General features: G+C 32.5%; 1 protein-coding gene across 2 annotated transcripts; it reads left to right on the top strand.

The window, feature by feature from the left end:
- Positions 1-3,392: 3,392 nt before the first annotated feature.
- On the top strand, positions 3,393-12,278 carry LOC114717685 (heparan-alpha-glucosaminide N-acetyltransferase). 2 transcript variants are annotated; one of them, XM_028902891.1, is made up of 14 exons: positions 3,396-3,498; positions 3,597-3,872; positions 6,148-6,285; positions 6,524-6,605; positions 6,838-6,914; positions 7,276-7,382; positions 8,178-8,292; positions 8,419-8,535; positions 8,623-8,714; positions 10,319-10,385; positions 10,498-10,576; positions 10,939-11,030; positions 11,174-11,317; positions 11,790-12,278. In XM_028902891.1, exons 2-14 carry the CDS (start codon positions 3,597-3,599, stop codon positions 11,814-11,816), a joined length of 1,413 nt encoding a protein of 470 aa, XP_028758724.1. In that variant the 5' UTR covers positions 3,396-3,498; the 3' UTR covers positions 11,817-12,278. The 2 variants fall into 2 exon arrangements, with proteins under 2 accessions (XP_028758723.1, XP_028758724.1); XM_028902890.1 differs by having other exon boundaries at positions 3,393-3,872.
- Positions 12,279-13,616: the final 1,338 nt, after the last annotated feature.

Genomic DNA, 13,616 nt, shown 5'->3' with positions numbered 1-13,616 from the left:
CAAACGGGGAGCAGAGGCAGGAGATTTTTTTTTGACCTTAGCAGGTAGTAGATACTCGTAGCTTACTTTTTAAAAGACTTTGTTGAAGCCTGGCTACCATTCATTCGACCTTTTCAACCTCAATTGTCCTTTTCCCAGAGTTAATGTATAGACGCAGAGCAGGAGCTCCAAGTGGACCCAATTCACGCGCAAAGATCAGATTTTACTTCGGCAGGCTAATATTTAAAAAAAAAAAAACTCAATACATGTGTTTCTATATTTAAAAAATATTACTCAATAATATATTAATAATAAGTAAAATTATTTATACGTACGATATTTATTGATTTTAAATAATTTTCATATTAATAAAAAAATAACATAGAATATCAAATTGATAAAAAAATACCAATAATACCAACTACCCATTCTTTTTTTTTTTTTTGACCAGCTTACTCCACAGATTACCGGTCCGTGGTGGATGTCTATGCATCTTTAGGTAAGGGGATTCCCTCACATTAATATTATATTATCACTGCGAATAATCATTGTTATCAACACTTTTTTTTATATTAATTCTTGACTAACTTCTGCTTTTCAATACGAGAAATTCTTACATACTCTGGGAGTGTCACCTCACATAAACTCCGACCAATAAAAATGTAACACTTAAATTGATTTTCATCCAAGCTGTCGCCTTTCATTTTGAAGCTAGCATCACACTCCCTAGAACCTACGGGCAGGCCCTTGACATTCAAGCACTCCCGCACTCCTTCACCCCCTCTCCTCTAACATTTTTAACTTTTACTTTATTTTCGGTGCAAATTGGGTTTTAACTTTTAAGTTCTACACTTCCATTTCTTTCCAATTTTTTTATTCCAAGATTCTTCATTTCTGGTTAACAAAATTATATAATAATTTTAACTGTTACAAAAGTTCAATCGCTTACCATTTAAATATTTTATAATTTATTTTGTATTATATAAAAAATATATTTTTATTTAAATATTTAACTTTTATTAAATTAAATTTGAGTTTCATCATATTTAGATGAAAAAAGTCTATCCATTTTTTATTTACATGTTAATTTTTCGTAAAAAAAATTCAATGTAATTAAATACATGATCTAAAGCATCCCCACTCCATCTAATCATCATAGGTAAAATTCAGATGAATTTAGAAAATTGACCTAGGAGTGCAGTAACACTTTTTTAATTCTGTTTACAAGATAGAAATAAAATATTTTTTATCCTATTTATAAATCATATTATTAAAATTTTTCATATAAATAAACAATTCTATTTTTTATTTATTATTATGTAAGTTTTTTTCTTTAGATAGAATGTATATTATTTGGAGAAAATCCCACAAAAAGAATATTAAATAATTAAAATTAATTAGGAATTAAGAATTTTGATATAAAAAAATGGGAAGAATTGAAGAAGGGGGGAACCCGTAGAAAGCGGGGTAGGGAGGGTGAAGGGGTATGGGGGTGCTTCACGCCTCTCTGCCAGCACGTCGGTTTAGAAAAACGTGATGCTAGTGTCAAAAAAGAAGCTGACAGCTTGGATTCAAATTAGCCCAGGTGTTGTATTTTCATTGACCAGAGTTTACATGAGGTGGCACTCCCAGAGTACGTAAAAATTTCTCTTTCAATAGAGTTTTAAAAATACCAATTTTAGAATTTTGGCAGTATGGACAACCATACTTAAACGAACTTCTTTTATTTCACTTCGTTAGATTATGGCCTTCTTTGTTACCATTGAAATTACTTATAAATACATTTTACGTAAATCGAGATAAAATTATTATCATATATTTACTTCGTATTTTGTAAGTTATAATTAAAAAGCTACATATAAGCCATTCCAAACAGGTCTGCATAACAATCCATCAAATTAAAAAAAAATAATAAAAAAGAAGAAAAAAAGTTCCATGCATCTGTTCAACCTTACGGAAGTGTCAGTGCTTTTTAATGTTTGCTTCAAGTTGCGTTAATCTCCATTTATTCCGGCAATCAAAAAGTTTGGGGACTCAAACCATGGTTTGGGAAAAATGCTACCCAAACAGCCTCTCCAAAAACCAAAACCATGGTTTTGGGTCAAAACCATGGTTTTGACTCCAAAACCATGGTTTTGGAAAAAGCAAAATTTTTTTGCTTTTGGAGAAAAAAGGAAGAGTGTGAGGGCCTATATGATATGTATCTTGTTATTTTTTTTATAAACATATTTTTTTATAAAATATTTAATCTTATATTTTATAAATATATATAGACATTAATTATTTATTAATTATATTATCTTATGTATTATTAATTATGTTGGTAAAAAACATATTATTAACAATTTTATTTCTTCAAATTAAAATATATCATAAAATCTATTTTTCTGTAATTATCATATTAACTTATGTCTTTTTTTTAGTAATTTGTATATATAAAAAGTGCTTCTGATAACAACTATCCAAACACTCTCACTTCTCAGAATCACTTTTTTACAAAATCTATTCTTCACAGAATCTATTTTTTCCAGAATCTATTCTCCAGAATCACTTTTCCAAACCACGGTTTGGTTTCATCCAAACACACCCTTAATTTAATGAGTTCTAAAGATAAATCTATTCATTTGGAAACTTATATGATATTTAAAAATTATTTATTAACTATCCTTATTTATTAGGAATCCCTGATCCTATCGGATTGCACATGGATATAGATTTGTTTTTCCAAATAATGTATATAAAATTCAAAAAAAGAAATTAATTATTTGAAAAAAAATCAATATCATTGAATATTACCAGCTCATTTTAATTTTATATAATAAGTGTTTTCACAAACAATCTTATACATTTTAATTGTTTAATTATATAATCTGGCCAAAACATTTATATAATACATTTTTTGCCGACCATTTGTATAGTACATTTAAATTAGTTTGTTTAATTATAATGCTACTTTGAAATTAACTGTTTAAAGGAAGAAAATCATCTCATCTCAAGAAATGATAAAGTAACATTAACAAATCATTCTGTTTTTATCTTATTTATTGATTTATTGATTATCATGTGTATTAATAAAGAAACCAATTCATTAACAATTATATATATATTCACCGACTTAATATCATAAGATATACATGAACACATTTAAAAGTTAGCACATATTAATTTAGTAAATTTAATTTCACTTTAATATCTGAAATTTGCAAATGATATTCCTCAAATAATTTTTATATATTCTTCGCAGAATCTTGTTGATTTTTTTTCTTTTTTTTTTTTAACTAATAAAACTGCACGTTATAGCTGAATAGATACGTGTGGAAGTATCCTAAAAAAAGAAAAAGAGATAATACTAGAAAAATTAAAATTTGTTGTGTGTCCCCGACCTTTAAATATTTGCTTTCGCCGAAGCAGAGAGAAGGTGTAGTGGGCTGAGGCTTCTTCAGAATCAGGAGCGAGAAAAAGGAAGAGCGCATCTCGATGGAGTAGTTCATCTTTTCCATCATCATATTCTCGTCTCAAGTAAGGGAACTCCCCTCTCTATCTCGAAACTCGAATAAATATGCGAATTTAGCGAAAGCAGAGGGATATATGGTGATTCTTTTGATGGGAACAACTAGATGGTGGATTTGAGAGTCATGGGAACTTACAAGCCAATCAAGAACTACGATGAGGGTGATGATGAGCAAAGGAGGTTGGATCCTTGCAGAATGCTGCAAACAACTGGACAAGACGATGTGGAGATGGCTCTTCCGATTTCTGAATCAAGATCTGCCACTGCCTACGCCAATGAGGAAAGATGGGCGAAGAAAATCGACGATCACTCACTCTCGTCTTCCAGGAACCAACCTCAACGTCTTGTTTCACTTGACGTTTTTCGAGGTCTCACCGTTGCGGTAATGTTTTTCTCGCATCTTGCTAGCTAGCTCTCTCTTTTTGTCTCCCCCCTCTGTTTTATGTTGCTGAAGTAGTTACTAATTAGGGGTTTTGGTTAGTATGGCTTGACAGACTTTCTGAACTCGTTTTCATATGATTATTAATAATTAATAATGGTTTAACGGTCGTGTCTCCAGCGCAGAGGTGAAGAGGTGTCTTCCTTGTTCGTCCAATTTGGCCTAAACGTTCTTTCCCCTTCTTTTTGCCTCTGTCATTTGTTTCCCCCCCTTTCTTTTGTCTCTTTTTTAAATTCTTCTTCGATAGATGGTAAGATAGCCCAAGAATGAGGTCCGGGTTCGGCATACCAAATATGGCGCCACTTCTTCTTCTTGTTTTTTTTTTTTTTGGGGGGGGGGGGGTCGTTCTTTCGTGTTCGTCTCTCGTCTCGCTGGCAAATCTTAAAAGTCCAGTAATATTCTCCGATATTTATGGAGGTAGCTTGTTGTCATGGAGAAATGGATTCATCCGGATCTTTAGCTGCCCCGATATTATACCTGTCCAGTTATTCCAAATTTAGCCCTTGTCATCCTTGCGCTCGATTTCCTTGCTTATCCGTGTTTCAGAAATTTAATGATGCAAACATTCAGAAACGCGGTCGTCATAAATACAGCTCACCTTTTAAAGATATAATAATTAATTTCTCCTTACTTTACTTTGAAGAGACGCTATATCATGCACTCGTTTGGTGCCTTGATCCATCGTTTCTTATTGACGGTCTTTCACTCATATGGAAAGTTGACCCTTCCGACTAGTAAAGTGTAAACTATTCTTATAGGTTTTTCCAGCTTTTCCGAATTGACAAGTAATAGACTATCATATGTGAGAGCCTCGGAAGTACTACTCGTGCATTAGAGCCGGGATCCAAGCCTTTAGCTGCCTCAAATAATATACCTCCGCAGACTATACTTAGAAACTTTCTCACTTGTCATTGACTTTTCCCTCTTAAGGTCGTTGTTTTTTCCCCTTACGTGGATGGTCTTCTTAAATAGCTTACCGTTCACCTCTTATTTATAATGATATTTATTCTAAGTTTGCAGATTGAACCTTTGACCTAGCTAGCGTGGCAATCCCCAGTTTACCACGCCCGTCAAAGACGCATAATTTATATTCATATGGGCCCAATCGCTCGTCAAATGCCCTTTTTAGACTTTTTTTTTCCCTCTTATAATTTTATGGAAGCCTTTTTTGAGCATCATGTTTATAATTCACGTATGTGCAGCTGCTATTCTTATTTCCAATTTCCGTATGTTAATTTTGGTGAAATAAAAAACCATATAGTGGATTTACTTGAGAAATTAGCTGTCTTGTCTGTTTCCTTTCCATTTTCTTATGGAGTTTTAGAGTGTGTTGGTTTTCAATTCGTCAGAAGTCTCCATTTGCCAAAAAATTACTTCTGTAAAAGGTAGTTTTTGTAACGGAATTTATCTTTGTATACATTTTTTCAAAACGTAGTTTGGTATACTCAGATGTATGGAAAGTAATCCAGACCAGCTTTTATCGTTGGATGGTAACTTAAAGTTGTTCAAAAGCCAAACTAACTTTTGTTAAGTAACCCATGCTAGAATTTAGCAAATGGACTTTCAGAAGCATTGCAAATGGACTCTCTGAATATGAAAATTATCCACACTGCTTTTGGCTTTTGAAAGTTCCTCAAAAGGACTTTTGCTTTCCCAATGTTACCCAACATGCTCTTAGTCTAGTCTCTAAGCAGAGTTTAACTTCTTTTTGATAATTCAACGATTTCCAAAGTGAGGCGTTGAAGGCAACTTCAAAAATAAGGACATCCTCAGTTTTACAGGTCATGGTGTTTTAAATAGGGTCAGGATGTTATTGTTGGGGATGAAATCAATTTTTCCGTGATTGGAAGTTTTATCTATTCTTTCACTAATCTCCCCCTATAAATTTAGCACTGATTGCACCTATGCAACCTTGTGATATCTATTTTTAGAAGGTATTGCATGAAACCTCGTTTTATAGACTTTGGACATGAGTTTACAGATTATTCTGACTTCTCAAGGAAAACATTGTTTTGTAACTTTGTGAAAGAAGCATGATTTAGTCATTTTAAGTAGCTGAAGGGTTGATAAAATCTATATGCGGTTAATTTTGGACATAATAAATCAATCTTTTGGTTAATGAAACTTAATAATATTTCATCAAGAATTCCTGGATTTATTTCTCCCAAATTTTTCATTTTTAAATTTTCTGATTATTCATTGCTCAATCTCTATGCAGCTGATGATACTGGTGGATGATGTTGGTGGGATCCTTCCAGCGATTAATCATTCCCCATGGAATGGTTTAACAGTAGCAGATTTTGTCATGCCATTTTTCCTTTTTATAGTTGGTGTTTCTCTTGCACTTACATACAAGGTATCCATCTTATACTGTTGTCTAATGAGGTTAGTCAAAATATGTTTGTTATGGCATTATTTAGTACCATAGTTTGTGTTTCTTCTGCATGCTAGATTTTGTGTCATTTAACTAAAACCAATTTCATTATGTAACTTTCTGTAGGCTAGATTTGAATCATTTGACTAGAACCAGTTTCATTATAGGTCTTTCTAGAATCCTGTTTATTTGTTTTGACAAATCTTGGTTGTTTGAACAGAAGCTGTCTTCCAGAGTTGTTTCAACTAGAAAAGCAATTTTGCGAGCACTGAAGCTTCTGGCATTTGGCCTTTTTGTTCAAGGTGGTTGACTGAAACTTTGGCTTTGTATGTAGCAAATCCTAGGCCATGTTTTAAGCGTGATTGGTTGGTGCCAATTTGAAAGGAACATGTGTTAAACAAATATCGTTATTGATAATTAAAAAATCAATTATGATGTACGTGCTAGATTCTGAGTACTAGCAATTTTGATACATAGATGCATATGTGTGTATACATATTTCTCTGTTAAATGCTCTCCCAACTTTTTCTGCAGGAGGATTTCTCCATGGCCTCAACGATCTGACATATGGAGTGGATATTAAACAGATTAGATGGATGGGAATACTGCAGGTATGTTTTTCATATTGGTTCTCGATACCTTTTCTTAATTCCACGTAGTTGATACAAAGACAGAAAGACATCATGTGCCAACTGGCAGCAGGAAGTTATGTATATATGCAAGAAGTCTGAACAATAAGAGCTATTTCCCATAGAAAAATTCTTAAATGTTTCTGCAAGTGACCAAATGTGGAAGTTCATGTGAAAATTTTTTCTTTTGTTGTGAGTACATCCTGTGTAATAATGATCTCCTCTATTTAATGATTCTGCAAGTGACCAAAAGTCAAGCTTCTTATTTATTTATTTATTGTTGGTTGTCTTTGTTCTTCCTGTATAAATAACGGCTACTTTTATTTTCTTGATTGGGCGGCAGAGAATTGCAGTAGCATATTTGGTTGCAGCACTATGTGAAATTTGGCTCAAGGGTGATGACACTGTTAATTCAGGATCATCTTTACTAAGAAAGTATCAAAACCAGTGGTAAGCTTAAATAATCCTTCTGAATTTTGATGTTCTTAATTGAGGATTGGTGAAGCTACATGATTTTCAACTTGGAAGCATGGGTTAATTGCTCTTTCAAGATATAATAATAATGCCGGATTTGGTGACTGAATAAACATTTTTTATTATTATGTATACCCAAACTTTTTGAGTATAATGGAAAAGAAATATATGAGATTTGTTAATGGAGTAAATCTCGAAGGACCGATATACCATAAAATTTGAATTTAATATTTTTGTTTAGAATTCAGAGTTTACAAAGTAGACTATGAATTGATGATTAAATCATATAAATGCAATTTTAATGCCAATGGTTGGAGGCAGTAAATTGATTTTTGTTTGCTCCAAAAACTACGTTACGTGGCACATGGAACATCATAGATTACTTTCTCTTGATCCCGTAGTTTTGCAGAATCTGAGATTGGAACAAATACGTAGAAGGAATCTATGAAGTGAAAAATCATAATGGTCACCCAATGCTGTTCAAATGGCAATTTTGGTGTTTGTGATATGTGTTGGGATATGTTTTCCCCTTCCTGCTGCATTTCTAATTTTGACATTTCTGCATGAGCATGAAAGTGTAATTTAATCTTGGTCACGACTTGTTGAAATCTGCTGGAGTGACTGGATTTCTGCTCGCAATTCAATCGCAGTGTTCATGATGCATGTTTTGTGCCTTCCTCTTCTATCATGCATCCCAAACCAATGCTTTCCTTTTAGATTAACAGTTTATTTTATTTTGCATAATGACTGTGCTTTGCTGATCTTTAACAGGGGGGTGGCTCTGTTTCTTATTAGCCTTTATCTTTCCTTGCTATATGGCTTGTATGTTTCTGACTGGGAGTATCAGATTCCAACAGAGCCTTCTTTACCACCAAAGATAGCTTCTGTAAGTGTTGATGTTTGTTTACTGTTCTATGTTGTTGGGAGGGTAATGATTTTTCGTTGGGGTATAATTTAACTGAGGGTATTGTTTGGAAATGGAATCCGTGTAACCTACGAAACTATTTGCCAGGTTAAATGTGGAGTAAGAGGTGATACTGGACCAGCTTGTAATGCTGTTGGAATGATTGATCGTAAGATATTGGGCATACAGCATTTATACAGGAGACCAATTTATGCAAGGATGCAGGTATACTTTCTTCTATGTTGAATGGTCTTGACTATGTTTGTTTATTTATCTTCTTGTGACCATTTTACCTTTATTTTTTTCAAATAGGAGTGCAGTATCAATTCCCCAGACTATGGACCCTTGCCTTCTGATGCTCCCTCTTGGTGTCAGGCCCCTTTTGATCCTGAAGGACTCCTGAGGTGAGTTTGTTATTTGCCCTCATCTTTCCTACTTCATGCTTGATATACAAATGCAGAGTGGACTATTAAAGAATACAGCTGATGATTGCTGATTTATGGGATTCAAAATGTTTCTTTACGAATATAGAGGGGCACCTCTCATTTTAGATTGGCATAGTTTTCTTGTTATGACATCACTTATAAAAGGATGACATAGCATGTAATCCCACCACTTCATAGCCTGGTAGGTTTGGCCCTCCCTGAAATACCAGCCCACGTTAGGCCGGTTTCGTTTAGTGTGTTGGGACTGCTGGGCGGCAGGCAGCGTGTCCTCTGCCCACTCAACCTGGTTTATATATAACATATTTATATTTATTTTTCAAATTTGTTTAATGTTGATTGATTTTGGAGTTTTTAACTGAAGTTATCTTTATGATTATCATTGTCATTAAGAATTTTTAATAGTTGATTCCTTTTATTTTTAAAATTCTAAATTGATTTCACTATTTCATGTTATGTAAAAATAACGTCTGATTATTAAATATTCTTGATTTTTTTAAAAGATAAAATTTACCTCAAAATTGATTTATAAAATATATATATCTTGAATGAATTTGATTATATTTTTGTAATAAAAAATTATTTTTTATTTTCTTCTTTCCACTTTTTGAATTTTTTTTTTCAAGTTTTACCGCTGGCCCAAAACTTGGCCTGAGCTGGTTTTGGCCCACTTGTCTCAGCTGTTCTTTGAGCAGGGGTTCAATCTAGCCTGTCTCGACCTGGGAACACATTTTTTGGTTTTGGCGGAAAACAGGCCTCCTGAAAACTCTCTCTGGTTCTTTTATTCCCTTTTACTTTTTAATTAAAAAGTATTGGGGTTCGGTCCTTAAAAGAGACAACTCAGTTTGTGAGTAAATTTCTCCGCCCATATTGAAACAAGCTCAAGCGTTGTAATTTGGTTCAATCTTGCCCCATCTCGACCTGTGAACACATTTTTTGGTTTTAGTTGAAAACAAGCTTCCAGAAAACTCTTTCTCGTTCTTTTTCCCTTTTACTTTTTAATTAAAAAGTATTGTAATTTTTTTATTCAAAGACAAAATTTGTCAGTAAATTTCTCTGTCCGTATTGAAACAAGCTCAAGCCATGCATGAGTTGAGACCATTCTCAATTGCCTCTCAATTGAGATGCAATTGATTTTAAATGTTTAAGATCTGATTTATGGACTGTCTTAATTGTCTAGATATACTGTGGAAAATTGAGAAGTAATTGAGCATCCTGTAGTGACACCCATCGGCTTCTTAATTAGTCCCTTACCCCCTAGTGATAGGATGCTTTATGCGGGCTTCCCATCTTGCGATGGTAAGGACTCAGGAGACATTACCACAAGACATCTAAATAACCGCTGCTGGGCCTTCATAACTTTGAATTTGGAGCACTTGTTTTTGCTTTCCTATATTTGTGGCTTTTTTATGATTGGTAGAATCGATAATGAAGTTTTCATTCTGTACATGCCAGATATTGAGTTAGTAATTTCATTCTATCTCCAAAAAAATTGCAATTGTTTGGAATTTTTTTCTTTTCGGAAATGGAATATTTACAGAATTCTCATTTCATTGAATTTGTAGCTCAGTGATGGCTATTGTTACCTGCTTGGTTGGCTTGCAATACGGACATATTATAGTCCATTTTAAGGTAGCACTGTTTCTTAGTATCTTTTGTTTTTTTCTGCGGTCCATCGATACAAGTTTTTCTTTTTCTTTTTTCTTTTTTTCCCTTACAGTGCTTTTGACGTTGTTTCATGCAGGACCACAGAGTGAGAATCCTGCATTGGATGATCCCAACTTCTTGTCTGGTAGTCTTTGGCTTTGCCTTGGACGTATTTGGTAAGCTTACTGCTCTTAACCTATGTGAGTACTGATCAAAGTTTAGAGAAGAAATTCAAGGAAGGTGCAAAGAAATAGGGGAGACAATGTTGAAGAGTAAATTGTTTCTATGCTCATTCGTCTGTGTGGGTCTGTATCCAATAAGAATATGAAATCCTAGCGAATACAAACTCCTTCTACAATAATTATGATGATCAAAATAATTTATGTATTTGAGTTCAACCTTAATACTGCTCGAACCTATGCTAAATAGAGAATGCCTTAAATTACTCCAAAACCAACTGTAATCAGATTATATCATAATTTTGCAGGTGATTGATGTACTTCTAAGTTATCTGTTCTCTCTGTTATTTAATTTGTAGGGATGCACATAAATAAGGTTCTGTACTCATTCAGTTATATGTGCGTCACTGCTGGTGCTGCTGGCATTCTCTTTACGGGAATTTACTTGATGGTAAATTTTGATTTATGATTGTGAGCTGACGGTTCATAGTGGTTTTCTTATATTATCTACTTTTCAACACGATATAATGTTAATTTTGTACAATGTGTCTAACAATTTTGTGCCTAACTTTCAATTTTAAAAAAAAAATGCAGGTTGATGTTTGTGGATATCGTCGCGTTACGACGGTCATGAAATGGATGGGTATGCATGCTCTAGCGATTTATATCCTTGCCGCTTGCAACGTATTTCCTATCGTCCTGCAAGGATTTTATTGGGGCCACCCACGGAATAATATCGTAAGCCCCTCTGCGCCCTAATCTGTATTTTTAATTTCTTTGCATACCCAGTACTTTTTTTTGGGTTAATACCATTTATTCTTTGAATTTGGTTTCTGAAATTCGGAACAAGTAGTTTGGGGGGGTGTTTGACAACCTGTAAAAGTGCTTCTGAGAAGGACTTTTCCACAAATCGACGCAAACTCCTCCACATATTTACTTCGTAAACTGTAAAAGCATTTTTGAAATCTTTGTTTGGTTTCCATCTAAACATCCCCTTAGTCATTAAAATTTGACTTCATTTTGGTTACGATCCTGAAATTTGATTTATTTTGGCCCACCTAAAGATTTTTTTGTCCTTTAAACTATTGGTTTCCAAATTTCAAGGACTAAAAACGAGGTAAATATAAATGTTTTTTTTTTTGGCCCTGAATGTCTTTACTCGTGGTCTTTACAACTGAAATTAAATCTGCAATTTTTACATTATCGGCAGCTTAAGTTAGTCGGAATCGGAACTTGAATGGAAGAGGCAGATAAGATCATGGACTTGATTGTTCGAAGTTCAACTTTGGGCTAGTTATTGAGTACTTGGTTCGGGGAAGCGGATCGCGCTCCACATCTACGGGTGAGACCTATTTTGGAGGCAGCTTCACCTATTGATTATTAGTTGGCCTGCGCCTACGCTGTTTAGTTTAGGGAGTAAACGATGAAAGCCAAGATCTCACGATGAATTTAAGTTTGACTAAACATCGATGCAAAATTTTAATTTTCAATTATTATTAGTATGCATTATTTAGTATTTACTGATATAGAAACAAAAAGTATTCCCTGTTCGACAACCCCACATCATTTAAGGGTCTGTTTGGATCCGCACGTGTGTGGATGAAAAGCAGCTTTTGAAAGCCAAAAACCCGTTTGGCATTTTGTGAGGTGTTTGTCAGCTTTTGGTCAATCTTACTTACAAGCTAAAAGCTGCTTTTTTTAGGGAAGATTGTAAAATTATGTGAAACTTATAATTTATAGGAAAGTATATTTTTGAAATTAAAAGACATTTTTACTCTTATGCTGTCCTTACACTTCTATTTGCATTTTTTTTAATGCTTCCTAATCAATCCATAGTTATTTATTTTTAATGTTTTCTTAAATAAAAATAATTTTTAAGATGATTTTTTATAATATTTTTTATTTTTAATATTATTTTTTATTTTATATTTATATAAATTGTGCAAAATATATCATCCAATTAATTATATAATATTATTTGGTTTAAAAATTTTCACCTTGCTATAATTTCTAATTTAAATATATTGTATTCATAAAATATAATTTCTTCCTATTATAATAATTTAAAATTATTATATTATTTAATGGAGGTATATTCTTCTTGGTTTTCTTACGACTAAATTTACTTATCCAATCATAATCTAAATAATTTTTTTATTTTACAAATTAGTTTTTATAAAAGTTAATTCAAACAAAAATTATATTACCTAATCTTACTTTTTTAAAAGTTAAATTGAAAATAAATTATTTTTCTATTGTTAATCCAAACGGATATTAAGTAATTCAAAAAGAATCATAATCGTGTATTTTTTTTTCTTGGAAGAATCTTAATTTGGAACCAATTTGAGAAGTTAATTATGGACAAAATTTAGATAAATTGCTTAGATTTATTAAGCTAAATTTATAGATGAATTTGTAAATATTATTTTAATAAATAATAATAAAATAATAAATGTGATTAGAGAACTTGACCGTCATCACCATCATTGTTGAACTAGGTGAATCCCCCATGATATTGAAATAATGACTCCCATCTTATTTGTCAAAGAAAAATGGAATACGTTATAAAAAATTAATTAATCAGTTGGTATGTATTTAGAATATATTTTATATTTATATTGTACTCCTTTTGTTTTTTTAAAATAAAATACAACTAATCAAATTACGTTATTTGAATGTTAAAATTAATTGAAAATGATCAACATGTAAAAAATATAACTTTTTTGTCAAATATAATCTCATTTACGTGGAAGAGTGTGTGTGATTAAGAGGGAATATGTGAAAATTAAATACAATTATATAAATAATTAAATAAGTGTAAAATAAGATATTAACAAACAAATTTTGTTATTATCTCTAAATATCTCTTATTAAAAAAAAAAAAACCGGATGGAGCACAATTTTGTTTTGAGATTTATGCTCATGCACTTTAAATTAACATGTTTATGATATTTGCTGTGATTTCTGAGCTTGCACACCCAGTTTATACCATGCTCCACATTTGTGTTTGATAATGGATAATGACAAAAGTATGAGG

Source organism: Neltuma alba, unplaced genomic scaffold, assembly GCF_004799145.2.
Source record: "Neltuma alba isolate B1F8T4 unplaced genomic scaffold, ASM479914v2 tig00002146_pilon, whole genome shotgun sequence".
Classification (NCBI taxonomy): Eukaryota; Viridiplantae; Streptophyta; class Magnoliopsida; order Fabales; family Fabaceae; genus Neltuma; species Neltuma alba.
The sequence above is the reverse complement of the archived record's forward strand: the minus strand, read 5'-3'. Positions and strand labels throughout refer to the sequence as shown.

What these genes read in the sequence shown, in the direction of transcription:
- LOC114717685 (XM_028902890.1), top strand. Translation starts at nt 3,597, where the DNA reads ATGGTGGATTTGAGAGTCATGGGAACTTACAAGCCAATCAAGAACTAC. An exon ending in CTCTTGCACTTACATACAAG is followed by an intron (nt 6,286 to 6,523) that starts GTATCCATCTTA and finishes TTGTTTGAACAG; the next exon opens with AAGCTGTCTTCCAGAGTTGT. An exon ending in GCCACCCACGGAATAATATC is followed by an intron (nt 11,318 to 11,789) that starts GTAAGCCCCTCT and finishes CATTATCGGCAG; the next exon opens with CTTAAGTTAGTCGGAATCGG.